Here is a 17,144-nt window from a genome sequence, read left to right on the forward strand (position 1 = left end):
CTTGTGCCTCCCCTCCCCTCCAAGGGTGCCCAGGCAAGCCAAGGGAAGGCAGTTTGCCTTCCCTTCACTTTAAGGGGGGGCTTGCCCACGCTCCCTGCAGCTGCGGGGCACCCAGGCAAGCCAAGGGAAGGCACTTTAAACTGCCTCCCCTCCCCTCTAAGGGCCGGCTTGCCTGGGCTCCCCACAGCCGCAGGGTGCCCAGGCAAGACAAGGAAAGGCATAGGGCGGTGGCCTAATATGCTAATGAGTTTCTGTTGTTGGGTGTGGCCTATTATGCTAATGTTCCTGCTGGGCTTTTTCTACAAAAAAAGCCCTGCCAGAAACTCTAATGGTTTTAGAGTTTCTGGCAATTCCTAGAGCTACTTGAGCTCACTTACGGGTTTAAATGTAGCAATGTCACAAGATTTTCATCCCCCCCCCCCGCTACTGCTCTGAGTGGTGGCAGGCGACAGGGCTGGCAGGCCTAGCTAGGCCTCTCTTCAGGCCTGCCATGGACTGCGGAACCCTTTCCAGAAGATGCAATATACTCTTATGGAGTTTGGGTGGATTAGAACCTAGCAACTAGCGGGAGAGCTGTGATGATGTTGGCAACGTCGCTATGCCCCTTCTGGGAAAATCCTGTTAGGGACAGAGGATAACTTTCAGGAATTGCTGGAAGCTCGGAAGTGACATAGTGATGTTGGTGACGTCCAATGTTCCCTCTAAGCTGAGGAGTCTTGTGAGCAAAAATTCTACTTTGTGAGCTGCTGGCATTAAAGTTGCGAGTGAGCAATTTGGCTACTGCATAAATTAGCCTGCTCTGGAGCCCTCCTTCCTGAGCTAAGACAAAAATGTGTGAGCCGGAGGCTAAAAAACTGTGAGCTAGCTCACACTAACTCAGCTTAGAGGGAACTCTGGTGACGTCGCTATTTTTATTTTTCTCTCACCATCATTGAGCTAGGCCTCTCTTCGGACCTGCGATGCTAGGCCTCTCTTTGGGCCTGCGATGCTAGGCCTCTCTCTGGGTCTGCCAAGGAGTGCTGAATGATTTCTAGATTACACTCTTATAGGGGTTTGCCGGAGTAGATCGGGTTCATTCAATTCTTTCAAAAATCTTTTCAGGGTAGAACCTGTTGGCAACTCATTCCGCTGTGTGCTTATGCCACCAAACACAATATAAAACCAGCCATGTGGGAACACCTGTGTAAGAAACATTGGCCAAGTAAGACTGATGGTAAACTCTCCCCTCACCAGATATGACTGCGTAAATTTTCGCCTCAAAATTCTCATCAGCTTAAAAAAAAACACCCCACTATTTAAAAAAATAAATAAATATGAAAATCCTGTTTAAATTTAACTATCACAAACTTTACCACCCAACAAAGCCTTCTGCCAGTTGACCTCTCTTGGCTTACCTCGATGAAGGTGTTGAGCGTCGCATTGGTTGGGTTGTGAGTGATCAGGAACCTCATGTTCTTGTAGCAGACCTCCACAGGTGCGGGCCGATTCATTCGGGCCATGGTGAAAAATAAACGTGAGATTGGGGGCTGGGCCAAGAACACCCCAAAATGAAAAAAAACACCAAAAAACCCCAAAACAAAAACAATTTGCAGGACAAAAAGAAGGAAAACAAAATTCCCAAGCGTTTGGCAAAATGCTTCTCCCTCACTAAAATCAAGGTTGTGCAAATATTCCCAGATGTTTTGGGGGGAGGGTTTGTCGGATTCTCTAAATTATCCAACAAGAAAGAAAAGGAACCCTGTGCTTGAATTCCGAATAATACTTAAAAAAAAAAATCCTTTTGTAGTGTCAATTTCCTTTGCGTGTGCAATTTTAGAGCAGTCGTCCCTTGGCGGCGTCCGGCTTCCCTTCTTTGCTCTCCCCTCTCTGGAAAGGCCTCTGCATTCGGTTGTACCAGCTGGCGTCCCCTCCGGTGCCGTCACGTTACCCCATCTGGATATGTGAAATATTTGGGGGCAGTGATGGAAGCCCGGTGCAGGTCAGGCTGGGGCGGCAGCCAGGAAAAGTCCTCCCTCGGCTTCAAGAGCCATGCACGGGAGATCTGAATGGTTAAGCCCGGAGGCTTAGTGCCAGGTGAGGGCGGGGCGTCGGCGTCCTGGGTTCAGCGGGCGGGATGTTGTGCGTGGCAGTGCTCAAAGGTTCGCCCGAGCCCCTCCATAAATCCACAGCGGATCAGCATGCAAGACAATCTGAAAGAAGAGAGAGAGGAGAGAAACGCTGGTCAGCGGGTGACGGCGGGAAGCGGCTTTATACTGAACCAGACCGTGGGTTTGGCCAAGGCCAGCATTGTCTACTCAGATTTGACCAAGGTCAGCAGCACTCCAAGGTCTCAGGCAGAGGGGTTTCCCATCATCTCCTGCTTGGTCACTTTGACCGGAGATTGAACCTGGGACTTCCTGCCTGCATAGCAGAGGCTCTTCCACTGAGCCACAGGCCCCTCTCCCAAGAACATAAGAACATAAGAGAAGCCGACGTTGGATCAGGCCAATGGCCAACCCAGTCCAACACTCTGTCACACAGTGGCCAAAAATACCAGGTGCCATCAGGAGGTCCACCAGTGGGGCCAGGACACTAGAAGCCCTCCCACTCTTGCCCCCCCCCCCAAGCACCAAGAACACAGAGCATCACTTGTCCCAGAGTTCCTCTCTATACCTTGTGGCTAATAGCCACTGATGGGCCTCTGCTCCATATGCTTATCTAATTCCCTCTTGAAGCCATCCATGCTTGTAGCTGCCACCACCTCCTGCAGCAGTGAATTCCATGTGTTAACCACTCTTTGGGTGAAGAAGGACTTCCTTTTATCTGTTCTAACCCGACAGCTCAGCAATTTCATTGAGTGCGCACGAGTTCTCGTATTGTGAGAAAGGGAGAAAAGTTCTTCTTTCCCATGCATAATCTTATAAACCTCAATCATGTCACCCCTCAGCCGTCGATTCTCCATGCTAAAGAGCCCTAAGCGCTTTAACCTTTCTTCATGGGGAAAGTGTTCCAACCCTTTTATCATTCGAGTTGCCCTTTTATGCACTTTTCCCAAAGCTATAATATCCTTTTTAAGGGGTGGTGACCAGAACTGTACACAGTACTCCAAATGAGGTCACACCATTGATTTTTATAGGGGCATTATGATACTGGCTGATCTGTTTTCAATTCCCTTCCTAATAATCCCCAGCATAGCATTGGCCTTTTTGATTGCAGTCGTACACTGTCTCGACATTTTCATTGAGTTATCTACTACGACTCCGAGATCTCTCTCTTCGTCAGTCTCTGCCAGTTCGGACCCCATCAACGTGTATTTATAGTTAGGATTTTTGGCTTCAATGTGCATCACTTTGCACTTGGCCACACTGAACCCCATTTGCCACGTCTTAAGATCAAAAAGCTGCACCGAAGGGTAAAGAAGGAGGAGAAAGAAAAGGAGGAGATTGGATTTATACCCCACTCTTCACTACCCAAAGGAGTCTCAGAGTGGCTCACAATCTCCTTTCCCTTCCCCTCCCCACAACAGACACCCCGTGAGCAATGCTCCCTCTAAGCTGCGGAGTCTCGTGAGCTACTGGCAGTAAAGTTGTGAACGAGCAATTTGGCTACTGCATAAATCAGTTTGCTCTGGAGCCATCCTTCGTGAGCTAAGACGAAAAATGTCTGCGCCGCAGGCTAAACAACTGTGAGCTAGCTCACACTAACTCAGCTTAGAGGGAACACTGCCTGTGAGGTAGGTGGGGCTGAGAGAGCTCTTTCAAGAACTGCCCTTGAGAGAACAGCCCTGAAAGAACTTGTGATTGACCCAAGGTCACACCAGCAGATGCACGGGGAGGAGTAGGGACTCAAACCCGGCTCTCCCAGATTAGAGACCGCACTCCTAACCACCACAACAAACGTAGCTCTTACATGAGCCTACAAAAAGCAGTTTATATCGGAAGCTCTGCACAGAAGAAGAAGAAGAGGAGATTGGATTTATACCCCGCCCTTCACTTGGAGTCTCAGAGCGGCTTACAAACTCCTTTCCCTCCCCCTCCCCACAACAGACACCCTGTGAGGTGGGTGGGGCCGAGAGAGCTCTTGACAGAAACTGCTCTTTTTCAAGGACAGCTCTGACAGAACTTGTGACTGACCCAAGGTCACATCAGCAGGTGCAAGTGGAGGAGTGGGGAATCAAACCCGGCTCTCCCAGATTAGAGTCTGCGCACTTAACCACTACACCAAACTGGCTCTCTTTCTTATGAATAAACAGCCTGTGGTGGAAAATGCTGTCAAGTTGCAGCCGACTTATGGCAACGCGACAGGTCAGGGTTCCTCAGTGTGGTTGGGCAGATGTTAAATATGTTGCTCTGGTAGAATCTTCACTGTGTGAACGGAAGCGAGAGGCGGCAACCGCTCAGTGGCCGGCTTCGCATCGCAGCCCACCGTGCCGTATCGGGACCCACGCTCCCACTGAGCGCTGGAGTCTTGCGAGCAAACATTCTACTCTGTGAGCTACTGGCATTAAAGCGGTGAGCGGGCGATTTGGCTGCTGCATAAATTAGTTTGCTCTGGAGCCACCTTTCCTGAGCTGAGACAAAAAAATGTGTGAGTCGGAGGCTCACACTGACTCAGCTTAGAGGGAACATGGAGCAGGACTCCAAAGGTGCCCACCGGCTTAAAAAGGTTGAGGGCCCCGGATGTAGGGTTTTCAAAGCAAGAGACATTGCCTGCGTCTGCACAGCAATCGTAGACTTCCTTGGCAGGCCAGTCAATCTGTCTGTCTGTCTGTCTATCTAGCCATACATCTATATATCTCCAAAGAGAGAAGAAAAGAGATTGGATTTAGACCCCGCCCTTCACTACCCGAAGGGGTCTCAGAGCGGCTTACAATCTCCTTTCCCTCCCCGCAACAGACACCCTGTGAAGTAGGTGAGGCCGAGAGAGCTCTCCCAAGAACTGCCCTTGAGAGAAAAGCTCTGAGAGAACTTGTGACTGACCCAAGGTCACACCAGCAGCTATATGTGGAGGAGTAGGGAATCAAATCCGGATCTCCCAGATTAGAGTCTGCGCTACACCAAACTGGCTCTCCAAAGTTCTAGCCCTCATAGTACCAGAGACGTTGCCACGGGAGCAGAATGAGAGGCAGTTAAATTAGGAAAAGAATATTGCTGAATTATTTTAAAAAACAACAACGAAGACTGGCATCTTGAACCGAAACTTCCACTAACAACAGAACTGACCTTGTTGTCAAGGGTTCTGCACCCTGGCTGAATTTTCCACCTTAGCAGTTCCTACCTGACACAACACCAGAACAGAGGAAGTAAACATGGAACAAGTCACCTGAAGCTGGTGTTAAAGACTTTGTAAGACGGCTTGGTCAACTTATGGCCACCCCGTAGGGTTTTCAAAGCGAGAGACATTCGGTTTTGCCACCGCCTGCCTCTGCGTGGCAACCCTGGACTTCCTCGGCGGTCTCCCATCCAACTAATAACCAGGGCTGACCCTGCTTAGCTTCCGAAATCTGACGAGCCTGGGCACCCTGGGCCACAGAACAACACAAAACAAAATGGCGGCCACCTTGACTTCCCACGTAAAGTGCTGCAGAGTGTACCACATATGCCTCCGATTCCGGTACCTTTCTCTCCTCCCTTCTTCAACAGAGGATGGTTTTAAAAGAGCTGGCCACCAGTAGCTCGAAGTGGCCCCGACAAAACGACTGTCACAATAAGGGAGGCAATGAGGTCACAATGCGGAGACAGGGGAGGAGGAGGAAGCCACTGCGTTACAATTTATTATTGCGAGGATTTTAGTTTTAAAAAATTAGGCATATAGCGGCGAGATCCTCCAGTATATGGTGGAAACCTGGACATCAAAATTATGAACTCGGATGCATGCATTGGACACAGGTATGCTTTTGGTAAGGTTTTATTCATCGCGGTGAGAGTTGCTCTTTTGCACCCCCTTAACTAGCCAAGACTGAGCTAGGTTCTGGGAAGGGGAGAGGCTGTGGCTCAGTGGTAGAGGCTCTGCTTGGCATGCAGAAGGTCCCAAGTTCAATCCCCAGCATCTCCAGTTAAAAGGACCAGACAGAAGGTGATGTGAAAGCCCTCTGCCTGAGACCCCGGAGAGCTGTAAAGAGGAGGCTGTGGCTCAGTGGCAGAGCGTCTGCTTGGCATGCAGAAGGTCCCAAGTTCAATCCCCAGCATCTCCAGTTAAAAGGACCAGACAGAAGGTGATGTGAAAGCCCTCTGCCTGAGACCCCGGAGAGCTGTAAAGAGGAGGCTGTGGCTCAGTGGCAGAGCGTCTGCTTGGCATGCAGAAGGTCCCAAGTTCAATCCCCAGCATCTCCAGTTAAAAAGACCGGACAGAAGGTGATGTGAAAGACCTCTGCCTGAGACCCTGGAGAGCTGTAAAGAGGGGTTGTGGCTCAGTGGTAGAGCCTCTGCTTGGCATGCAGAAGGTCCCTGGTTCAATCCCCAGTGTCTCCTGTTAAAGGACCGGGCAGGAGGTGATGTGAAAGACCTCTGCCTGAGACCCTGGAGAGCTGTAAAGAGGGGGCTGTGGCTCAGTGGCAGAGCCTCTGCTTGACATGCAGAAGGTCCCTGGTTCAATCCCCAGTGTCTCCTGTTAAAGGACCGGGCAGGAGGTGATGTGAAAGACCTCAGCCTGAGACCCTGGAGAGCTGCTGCCAGTCTGAGTAGACAATGCTGACCGTGGCAGACTAAGGCTCTGATATAAAACACAACTGAAGAAGGGGTCAGGCATTGAGGGATAGCACGGCACCGAAAAAAGGCTGGAAGAAACTGTAACATAATGAAGCTGGCTTATTTATCAGACCATATAGCTCGGTATTAAGTTACTCTGCTTGGCAACAGCTCTCTAGGGCAGGGGTGTCAAACATGTAGACAATGCTGACCATGGTGGACCAAGCTCTGATATAAAACACCTGAAGAAGGGGTCAGGAATTGAGGGATAGCACGACACCGAGAAAAGGCTGGAAGAAACTGTAACATAATGAAGCTGGCTTATTTAGCAGACCATATAGCTCGGTATTAAGTTACTCTGCTTGGCAACAGCTCTCTAGGGCAGGGGTGTCAAACATGCGGGCCGGGGGGCACATCAGGCCCCCGAAGGGCTTCTCTCAGGCCCGCAGTGGAACTGGCTGTCGTCTGCTTCTTCTTCCAGTTCTGCTGCTGCTGCGTCATTGTAGGTTTGCAGCTTACACACCTGAACAGGGAGCAATCAGCATACTCAAGATTGCAACAACACAGACATTTTAATGCAATGATTCAGAGCAAGAGGTGTCAGTTATCAGACACTGTGAATTAAACAAAAATATCGCAAGTGTGCTAATGTTTTTATTTTAAGTAAAAAAAACACCCTTTGTGTTTGTGTCCTTTATAAAGTTTATATATCTGCTACCTGGCATTACATTTTATGACACACATGGCCTGGCCCAACAAGGTCTAATTTCATAGAATCATAGAATGTTAGAGATGGAAGGGACCTTGCAGCTCATCTAGTCCATCCCCCTGCACTCTGCAGGGGTTCAAGGTGCTCACAGACAGAACGTTTAATAATCTGCTCTAGAATTTTCCCAGGTATTGATGTCAAGCTGACAGGCCTGTAATTTCCCGGGTCTGTCTTTTTTACCTTCTTGAAGATTGGGACAACATTTGCTCTTTTCCGGTCTTCCGGCACAACACCAGTACTCCAGGACATCTCAAAGATTAGAGCTTTATGTCAGATCCGGCCCTCATAACAAATGAGTTCGACACTCCTGATCTAGGGCCTCAGGCAGAGAAAGGTCTTTCCTAGAACCTGATATGGAGGTGCTGGGGAGTGAAGTGGGGGGACCCTCTGCCAGAAAAAGCAGGTGGACTACCAGTGAACCATGGGTCATTTTCACACACCTGGAGGGTCCTAACAACCGGGTTTTCCTAGCCCTTGTGGCCAATGTAATCCATTTGATAGCATGAATGGATCCTGGACTACACAATATCTCAAGGAACTGCAGGTGCTTTTCTCAGCCAAGCCACCAACCCCGGGGCCACCAAAGGCCAACCAAGAGAGCTACAACAGAACATCTCTCAGTGCTTGTCCTGGCATGGAATCACCCCCTTTAAATCTGCTCCCTCTGTGCCTGTCCTTCCACTCACGCTAAAGTAAAAGGTACAGGTTTCCCTTGCTCGAAAGCCAGTCGAAACTGACTCTACACTAATAAGCGATAAATCAGGGACAAGACCAAAGCTCATTTACTTAGGAGTAAGTTTAACTGAGGAGCTGCGGTGGCTCAAGTGGTTAAGACGCTGAACTGCAGGCTCTGGAAGGTCGGTAGTTCAGCAGTTCGAGACCTGGGTGCCGCATGACGGAGTGAGCTCCCGTCTCTAGCTCCAGCTCCTGCCAACCTAGCAGTTCGAAAGCAAGAAATTGCAAGTAGATAAATAGGTACCACTTCGGTGGGAAGGTAACAGCGTTCCATGCGCCTTGGTGTTTAGTCATGCTGGCCGCATGACCACGGAAACGTCTTCAGACAGCGCTGGCTCTTTGGCTTTGAAATGGAGATGAGCACCGCAACCCTAGAGTCGGATTCGACTGGCTTTCGAGCAAGGGAACCTTTACCTTTTGAAGTTTAACTGAACTCTCAGGGTTGGCTGCACACCCCTCTATCTGTCTCCACCTTCAATGGCCACGCTCACTGCATTATCGCCTCCCTTCTGAAGCAGAAGAGAGATTCTTCTTTTGTTCTGTGGGGTTTCTACAACTGGGGGTGTGGCGGGTGAGTAGGGTTTTGTTTACATGTGAACTTAGGCGGATCATGAGAGGGAGGGCAGGAAGGGTTGCATCAGTGCTTACGTTCTTGTGGCCCTTTCTTACATGCCCAGAGAAATGCTGATTGCCACCTTGGGGTCAGGAAGCAATTTTCCTCCAGGCCAGTTTGGCTGGAGATTCTGGAGGTATTTTTGGTCATCTACTGGGCATGGAGCAGGAGTCACTGGGTGTGTGTGTGTGTGTGTGGGGTGAGGTATTTGTGAATTTTCTGCATTGTGCAGGGTTTGGACTAGATGACCCCGGAGGTCCCTTCCAACTCTATAATTCTATTTTCGCTCGCCTAAATCAGCAGCTGCTGAAAAAAAAACCTGTCATCTTTATAACTGGCATTGACCCTTCTTGCTTCCCATTTGCCTCTGCACAGAGCTGCTCAATTACAAATCTGTGGGGAAAACCTTCAGTTTATGGCCGATGTCCATCACTCCAGTTTCCAAGCACTTGACACCTTCACGATTCACTCCCAGCAGAATGTTTGAACTGCTGACACTGAAAGGAAGCACTTTTGGCGGTGTTGGGAAATCTGAAACCTCTGCTGGTTGTTCGTGAAAACCCATCAGGCATTCAGATCAACCCGAGCTGAAAATATACCCCCCAAAAATACCTTATTGGCATTTTTCGGGTATATTTTGGCTTCCCAAATGTATCTGGGTTTTCTTGGGAAAACTGAAAAAAAATTCCCGAGAAAATCTCGCATATATTTTGTAATTAATGGTAGATCTGAAAACAGCGGAGAGGCAGGAACAGATAGCTCCTGGCTCTCAGCTATTTGTCAGGCTTCTACTGCAGTCCCTTTAAACTTTAAAGGGACTAAAGAAGACAGCCCGAGGATTAGCTGTGTTAGGAGGGAGCAGACTGTTCATGTTGGCTTGGCTTCTTGTGCAGCGTGGTTTAAACCGGGCTGCACGAGAAGCCAGCCCCAGAAGATGCTGTGCCACAGGGAGAAATCTGCTGGCCACGGCACAACAGAGCCTGGGGCCAGGTTCGTCTGCAGTACTGCTTAAACTGTGCTGCAGGAGAAGCCATCCCAGCCAGATCTGCATGGGGCGGGGAGGTCTCTGCAGGAGAAACTAAGCCAGCCCCAGGATCGGGCTGGCTTTTTTTTTTTAACCAGTATTTTTCTTCTTGGGTCTAATGGACCCCCCAAAATACGGGATTCCTGAAAAATCCCAGATCTGAATACCATACTGATATTAGAACCCAGGATTTTTCGGAAATACCGAATTTTTTTCGGGCCGAATAGACCCGAACAGAAACATACAAATTAAACAAAATCGCACGCCCCTAAAATCCATACAAACTCACCTTTGCTAGAATCCCAGGCCTTTTCTAGGCTTTACCCCAGCCAAAATCAAAGCTGTTCTCAGTCATATTGCTGTGTCCCACAAACAGAGGGGTGCTTAAGGAGCCTGGAAAACTGGGATGTGGACTTTCCTTCCCCAGAAACGACACTGCAGGTGACACCAGCACAGGTTACAGATTTCCAGATCACTGTACGGCCCACATGTTAAGAACACAAGAGAAGCCAACGTTGGATCAGGCCAATGGCCCATCCAGTCCAACACTCCGTGTCACACAGTGGCCAAAAATACCAGGTGCCATCAGGAGGTCCAGTAGTGGGGCCAGGACACTAGAAGCCCTCCCACTGTTGCCCCAGACTGAGAGTTCCCATCTATACCTTGTGGCTAATAGCCACTGATGGACCTCTGCTCCATATGCTTATCCAATCCCTTCTTGAAGCCGTCCATGCTTGTAGCCGCCGCCACCTCCTGTGGCAGTGAATTCCATGTGTTAATCCCTCTTTGGGTGAAGAAGTGCTTCCTTTTATCCGTTCTAACCCAACTGCTCAGCAATTTCACTGAGTGCCCACGAGTTCTTATATTCACCATCATCAGCCTCTGGCAGCTGCGAAGACCACTTCACTGAGTGCCCACGAGTTCTTGTCTTCACCATCATCAGCCTCTGGCTAGCCAGTAGTGCAACATGTGAACAGCAATGACTGAAATGAGACTAAAGAACAGAAGGAACCCAAGGACTCTCAATGTCATCTGACAAAGGAATCGTCAATGCTTGAAAGATCACACTCCCCAAATCTTCTTGACCTTTAAGGTGCTACTAGACTTGAATCAACACTAGACTTGAATAGAGTGATTAACACATGGAATTCACTGCCACAGGAAGTGGTGGCGGCTACAAGCATGGACGGCTTCAAAAGGGAATTAGATAAGCATATGGAGCAGAGGTCCATCAGTGGCTATTAGCCACAAGGTATAGATAGGGGCTCTGGGGCAAGTGATGCTCTGTCTTCTTGGTGCTTGGGGGGGGGGTTAACAGTGGGAGGGCTTCTAATGTCCTGGCCCCACTGGTGGACCTCCTGATGGCACCTGGTATTTCTGGCCACTGTGTGACACAGAGTGTTGGACTGGATGGGCCTTTGGCCTGATCCAACATTGGCATCTCTTATGTTCTTATGTTCTTAATCTTGTTCTTCTACTTGAGACCAACACGGCTACCCACCTGAGACTACTGTCATAACTTCACAACACTTAGCCTGAGAACCGGAATGAAGAATTCTTGACTTCTACAACCAGTTTTTGGACCTGCGGAGGAACTGGTTGGCCACTGCGTGAGACAGGATACTGGACTAGATGGACCACGGGTCTGATCCAGCAGGGCTCTTCTTACGTTCTTATAATTAATAGATTCTGTCCCACCCACCCCCCGCCAATCCTTCAGTCTCACTCTCTCAGGGCTCGAAAAGGTGAGGCAAAACCCACCTTCTGGTGTGTCTGCAAAACGCAGCCTCGGGCAGCCTCAATTTGCCTCGGGCCACTCAAAGAACCTCCCAGCAACGGTGCGACTAAAAAAACGGGCTCCCTGCTTTATTAGTAACTTTCTTATCTCCTCCTTTGAAATGCGAATGGAAAAAAAAGCGGAGTTTAGGCTTCAAACAGCAAAGCCAAGAGGAGGGAGAAGGGTTAAAAACACGCTCTCCATTTCCTGCACGGCTCCCAAGGCAAATCGAGGCGGCACAAGCCTGCAGTTTGCATTTTATAGATGGGAAGAGATGGACGACCTTTGCTTATGAATCCTGAGGGTCAGTGCCACCATTACTTTGTCTCCTGTTTCTATAAGCAACAGCCCACTGCCAGCTGAATCCAGCCCTCTCCTCTTAATAACAACTCAGAGCGGATCCAGGTGACCGGGGGCATGCGTGGCAGTCATCCCAAGGAACTTTCTGTGACCAGTCTGCAGAACTGCGAAGGGAGGCCATTGGCTGCCTGCCTCGGAGCGCATGTTTCTGGCTACGGTTTTGCTCTCAGCAGCCCTGTTAAAACTCCATATGGATATGGTTTCACTTATTTTAATAAAACTGGGATGGCGGTCCTTTGACCTAGAGTCCTGACTCTAATACAAGGCACCCTGCTTTCCCTGGGAAGGGAGCCGGCAACGAGAACCAGATGAAACCGTTTCCAAGGGCAGCGCTGATGTGTGCTGTTTTCTTGGGAGACGAAACTAGCCGAGAGGCCCGGTTTTGGCCCTTTGCAAAACGAGGCTTCCTGACAACGGTCTCATCGATCTCTGTCTCCTCCCTTCCTCCAGTATGCTAAAAGTTGCTCTTCCTCTGGACGAGAATAAATGTGGCTGGCAACAGTTAAGGGACGCCCAGAGATTACAGGAGGCCGGTTGACAGCAGAAGCCTCCGGCTGCCCAAAATAGGTGTGACCGTGGAGTTTCCTGCTCTCTCTCCCCCCCACATGGCTTCCTAATGACCCCAAGCCGGGCCCTCCTGCTGCTTGTTAGCTCAGGCCAAATTCTTGTCCGAATTCCTATCCCTCCCTCCAAAATAGTGCAATCTGACTAAACTTGTCAGGCAAGCCCACAGGATTCGGCACGGAGCACATGGATTGCTGCATGCCGGCCAGACGGACCAGCCAAATTAGGAATGAACAAATACATTCACACGCAACCACGGATAAGTGAGAGAAATTAAAAGGAAGAAGAAGAAGAGAAGAAGAAGAGATTGGATTTACACCCCGCCCTTCACTCAGAGTGGCTTACAATGACCTTCCCTTCCTCACCTCACAACAAACACTCCGTGAGGTAGGTGGGGCTGAGAGAGCTCTGACAGAAACGGCTCTTTTTCAAGAACAGCTCTTATCAGAACTACGGCTTGCCCAAGGTCATCCAGCCAGGTGCAAGTGGAGGAGTGGGGAATCAAACCCGGTTCTCCCAGATTAGAGTCCGCACACTTCATTACACCAAACTGGCTCTACTGAAGAAGTAGACGAAGAAGAAGAGATTGGATTTACACCCCGCCCTTCACTCAGAGTGGCTTACAATGACCTTCCCTTCCTCACCTCACAACAAACACTCCGTGAGGTAGGTGGGGCTGAGAAAGCTCTGAGAGAACAGCTCTGAGAGAGCTGTGACTGACCCAAGGTCACCCAGCTGGCTGCAAGTGGAGGAGTGGGGAATCAAACCCGGTTCTCCCAGATTAGAGTCCACGCACTTCATTACACCAAACTGGCTCTACTGAAGAAGTAGACGAAGAAGAAGAGATTGGATTTACACCCCGCCCTTCACTCAGAGTGGCTTACAATGACCTTCCCTTCCTCACCTCACAACAAACACTCCGTGAGGTAGGTGGGGCTGAGAAAGCTCTGAGAGAACAGCTCTGAGAGAGCTGTGACTGACCCAAGGTCACCCAGCTGGCTGCAAGTGGAGGAGTGGGGAATCAAACCCAGTGCTCCAGATCAGAGTCTGCCGCTCTGAACCACTACACCAAACTGGGTTAGGGACCACACATGCCGCCTGAAGATAATTTTGGAGGGTAGGCACGTTTGCTCGGAGTAGAACAGCTACAGTCGGGTCCAGTAGCACCTTTCTTTTTTTGTGCTGTCACGTTGTAGCGGACGAATGGCGACCCCCCTGGTGTTTTCGAGCTAAGAGACGTTCAGGGGTGGCTTTGCCATTGCCTGCTTCTGTGTCGTGACCAGTGTTCCCTCTAAGTTGAGTTAGTGTGAGCTAGCAGATAATTTTGGAGGGTAGGCACGTTTGCCCGGAGTAGAACAGCTACAGTCGGGCCCAGTAGCGCCTTTCTTTTTTGTGCTGTCACGTCGTAGCGGACAAATGGCGACCCCCCCCTGGTGTTTTCGAGGCAAGAGGCGTTCAGGGGTGGCTTTGCCATTGCCTGCTTCTGTGTCGTGACTCTGGACTTCCTTGGTGGTCTCCCATCCAAGTACTAACGAGGGCTGACCCTGCAGAGCTTCCGGGTTCTGAGAAGATCAGGCTGGCTTGGCCTATCCAGGTCAGGGCAGTAGCACCCAAGAGACCAACACGCTTTCTCCAGGATATAAGCCTTTGAGAGTCAAAGTTCATCAGGTGTCTGACAAAGGGTGTTTTTGACTCTCAAAAGCTCACACGGAGTGTTGCCGGGTCCTCCCCTGGCCACCTGCAGGGCGGTAGGTGGGTTGCCAGGTCCAGGTTGGGAAACTCTTGGAGATCTTGGGGAGGGGGGAGCTTGGGGAGGACATGGGCCTCAGTAGGGTAAAATGCCCTAGAGCCCACCCCCCAAGCAGTGTTCCCTCTAAGCTGAGTTCGTGTGAGCGAGCTCACCGTTTTTTAAGCCTCCGGCTCACACATTTTTTGTCTTAGCTCAGGGAGGATGGCTCCAGAGCAAACTGATTTATGCAGCAGCCAAACTGCTCGCTCACAACTTTAATGCCAGCAGCTCGCAAAGCAGACGTTTTGCTCACAAGATGCCACGGCTTAGAGGGAGCGTTGCCTCCAAAGGATCCATTTTCTCTGGGGGAACTGATCTCTGTAGTCTGGAGATGAACTGCAATTCCAGGGGTTCCCCGGGTCCCACCTGGAGGCTGGCATCCCAGCTCATACCCCCCCCCAAATCTAGACCCAAGTGCCTCATGACGGAGTGAGCGCCCATCTCTGGTTCCAGCTCCTGCCAACCTAGCAGTTCAAAAGCAAGAAATTGCAAGTAGATAAATAGGGACCGCTTCGGTGGGAAGGTTACAGCGTTCCGTGCACCTTGGCGCTGGCCACATGACCACGGAAACGTCTTCAGACAGCTCTGGCTCTTCGGCTTGGAAACGAAGATGAGCACCACAACCCTAGAGTCAGATTCGACTGGCTTTCGAGCCAGGGAAACCTTTACTAAGGTGCTACTGCATGCAAATCCAGCTGATATATCCCACCCCCGAACTCCGAGGAGGAAGAGCAACGATAAAAGCTTAAAAAAAAAGTGAGCTTCCTAGAGCTGTGAAAAGCCGTCTAAAAATCAAGCTCTTTTTGGTACGACGTATTCACTTTGGGAAAACTCTCACGTCGGTAGGGAATTCGCAGATGCATATTTCCACAGCAACCAGCCACCAGGCGGAACAAAACACACCGAATGTGAGCGAACACATAATACGGACAGCGGCAGAAGCGCCATACTCACCTTTTCAGTTCGGAATCCCCCAAAACACAACGCCTGGTTAAAAAGCAAAGTCACATTTCTATTTCGGAATAACCAACAGGGCTCGAGATCCGTAGAACCGACTTCGACAAGCCTCGCAATGTGAACTGCAGGCAGTTTCCGCCTCCAACTGAGAGAGGCTTGAAATATTCCACCGTCACCTTCGCTCGGTACGGAGATGCTTCACCTGCTTTCTAAGAGACATTTCTCCTCCCCTGGTCTCTGCTTCTCCTTTTGAAAGGAGGCGCCCACAGATGTTGCCGGTCGCCCGGCTGTGCACGACGAGAGAACCGGGATACGCGAGCACACGCCTGCGTGTGTGCACCCCCTCCAGCGCCAGCAGCGAATGAGAACACCGACGCTCGCGACACAGCACGAATAAGCCAGAGGCAAAACATCAGGTTTGCATATCCTTCCTGCAGAAGGGCTGGCCGTGCAGGGCATTCGTCACCAACAATTTCCTCTCCTTTCCAGCCCAGAAAACTGCTGAGCTGAGACACACATCCGTGGACTCAAAACACGCCAAGTCGGAAACTTGGTGGGATCGCTGCCAGCACCATATGTTGGCTTGGGTGGCTGAGATCGGGCAATGCGAGGGGTGCACGGAGGTGTGCCTCTAGTCTCCCGTGGCCAATGCCACACGGTGTTATTGGGCAGCAACCCAGAAAACAACTGTTTTCCTTCTAAGCTCTCCAGCTAGTAAACATGTGGGGCCGCAGAGATGTTTGTTCCTGATGACACAGAGAAATCTTTGATTGTGGGATAGTTTAGCGAACCGATTATTAAGATTATAAAATTGGACAAATGTATTGCCGAGGTCTGCTTGGCGCTCCAAAATGTGCCCCCTCTTCTTTTGAGCACTGCTTGGAAGTTTTCAACATGCTTTCTCTCTACAAACAGCAACACTCTAAACAAGCTACTTATGTGAGTTCAAAAGGTGTTTACATAGTTAATCAAAATCAACTGCCTTACAATTTGAGTCCTCAAACCGAGAAGCTTCAAGGGGAGATTACAATGTTGGACGGCTGAATTCGTATTCATTCACAAGTTCGGAACAATGGAACCCCCCACCCCACCGGGCTGAACAGGGACACACAGGATTCTTATCTCAGAGACAGAGGCTAATTTTCTGCCCCTCAGCATTTCCCCTCTGCTTTAATTAAGCTGATTACTATGTTCATCATACCTCTGCATCCTGCGTTCCTTCTTTGCAACACCCCTCTCCCACCTTCTGACTGGGATACAAGGACTCAGAGATCTCCATTCCGATTTGTATCAGATGAAGGGAGCTTTGACTGTTGAAAGTTTGTACTCCCGACAATCTTGTTGGTCTCTCGGGTGCTACCGGACTCGAACCCAGCACCTCCTATACTTTCAGTGCACTGAAAGTAAGCAAGCAAACTAACTTTGCAACTAATTGCAAAAAAGGGCATCTTGGGTTCCAAGGGGAAACGTTCTGCTATACTAAAGCTAGAGCACTAGAGTAAGAAAACCACCAACACAAGCTTCGTTCAAGCCCCTGCTTCTCTTTGCCAGAGAAAAACGGCTTGCGGATCCCATTCCGAGTGACAATAGCTTAAGATATAATGTGCAGGCTTACCTCCTTCTTGAGAAATGGGCTCCCTGGTGTGACAAAATACCGCCAACAGCCAGATTTTAGCTTCTCTGTCCAGCCCCCTCCCCCCACTGCCAGCGAAGCCGCCGGCGTTATCTGCCCAGCAGCTCTTGTTTTGCAACTCTTACCTTTGACAGGGTCACGGGCTGCTTAGCACCGCGTGGCCAAAGACTCAAAATAGAACATAAGCGCATAAGTAAACTGAAACAAGGAACCAACTAGGCAGGGCAAAGGGAGGGGGGGGGGAAATCCTTGCCGGCC

At 50.1% G+C, this 17,144-nt stretch overlaps 1 protein-coding gene across 3 annotated transcripts in view; it reads right to left on the bottom strand.

Annotated features, from left to right (window-relative positions):
• The window catches only part of PTP4A3 (protein tyrosine phosphatase type IVA, member 3), an 80,375-nt gene that overhangs the window by 27,896 nt on the left and 35,335 nt on the right, over positions 1-17,144 (bottom strand). Inside the window, exons 1-2 of one of the 3 annotated variants that reach the window (XM_015427470.1) lie at positions 16,869-16,992; positions 1,395-2,189 (exon numbers count right to left, since the gene is read on the bottom strand). In XM_015427470.1, coding sequence (XP_015282956.1) covers positions 1,395-1,499 — 105 coding nt within the window. In that variant the 5' untranslated portion in view covers positions 1,500-2,189; positions 16,869-16,992. Of the gene's footprint in view, positions 1-1,394; positions 2,190-15,250; positions 15,512-16,868; positions 16,993-17,144 lie in introns of those variants that run through there. The other 2 variants (XM_015427471.1, XM_015427472.1) reach the window with 2 other exon arrangements.

Source organism: Gekko japonicus, unplaced genomic scaffold (assembly GCF_001447785.1).
Source record: "Gekko japonicus isolate JY-2015 unplaced genomic scaffold, Gekko_japonicus_V1.1 scaffold3359, whole genome shotgun sequence".
NCBI lineage: Eukaryota > Metazoa > Chordata > Lepidosauria > Squamata > Gekkonidae > Gekko > Gekko japonicus.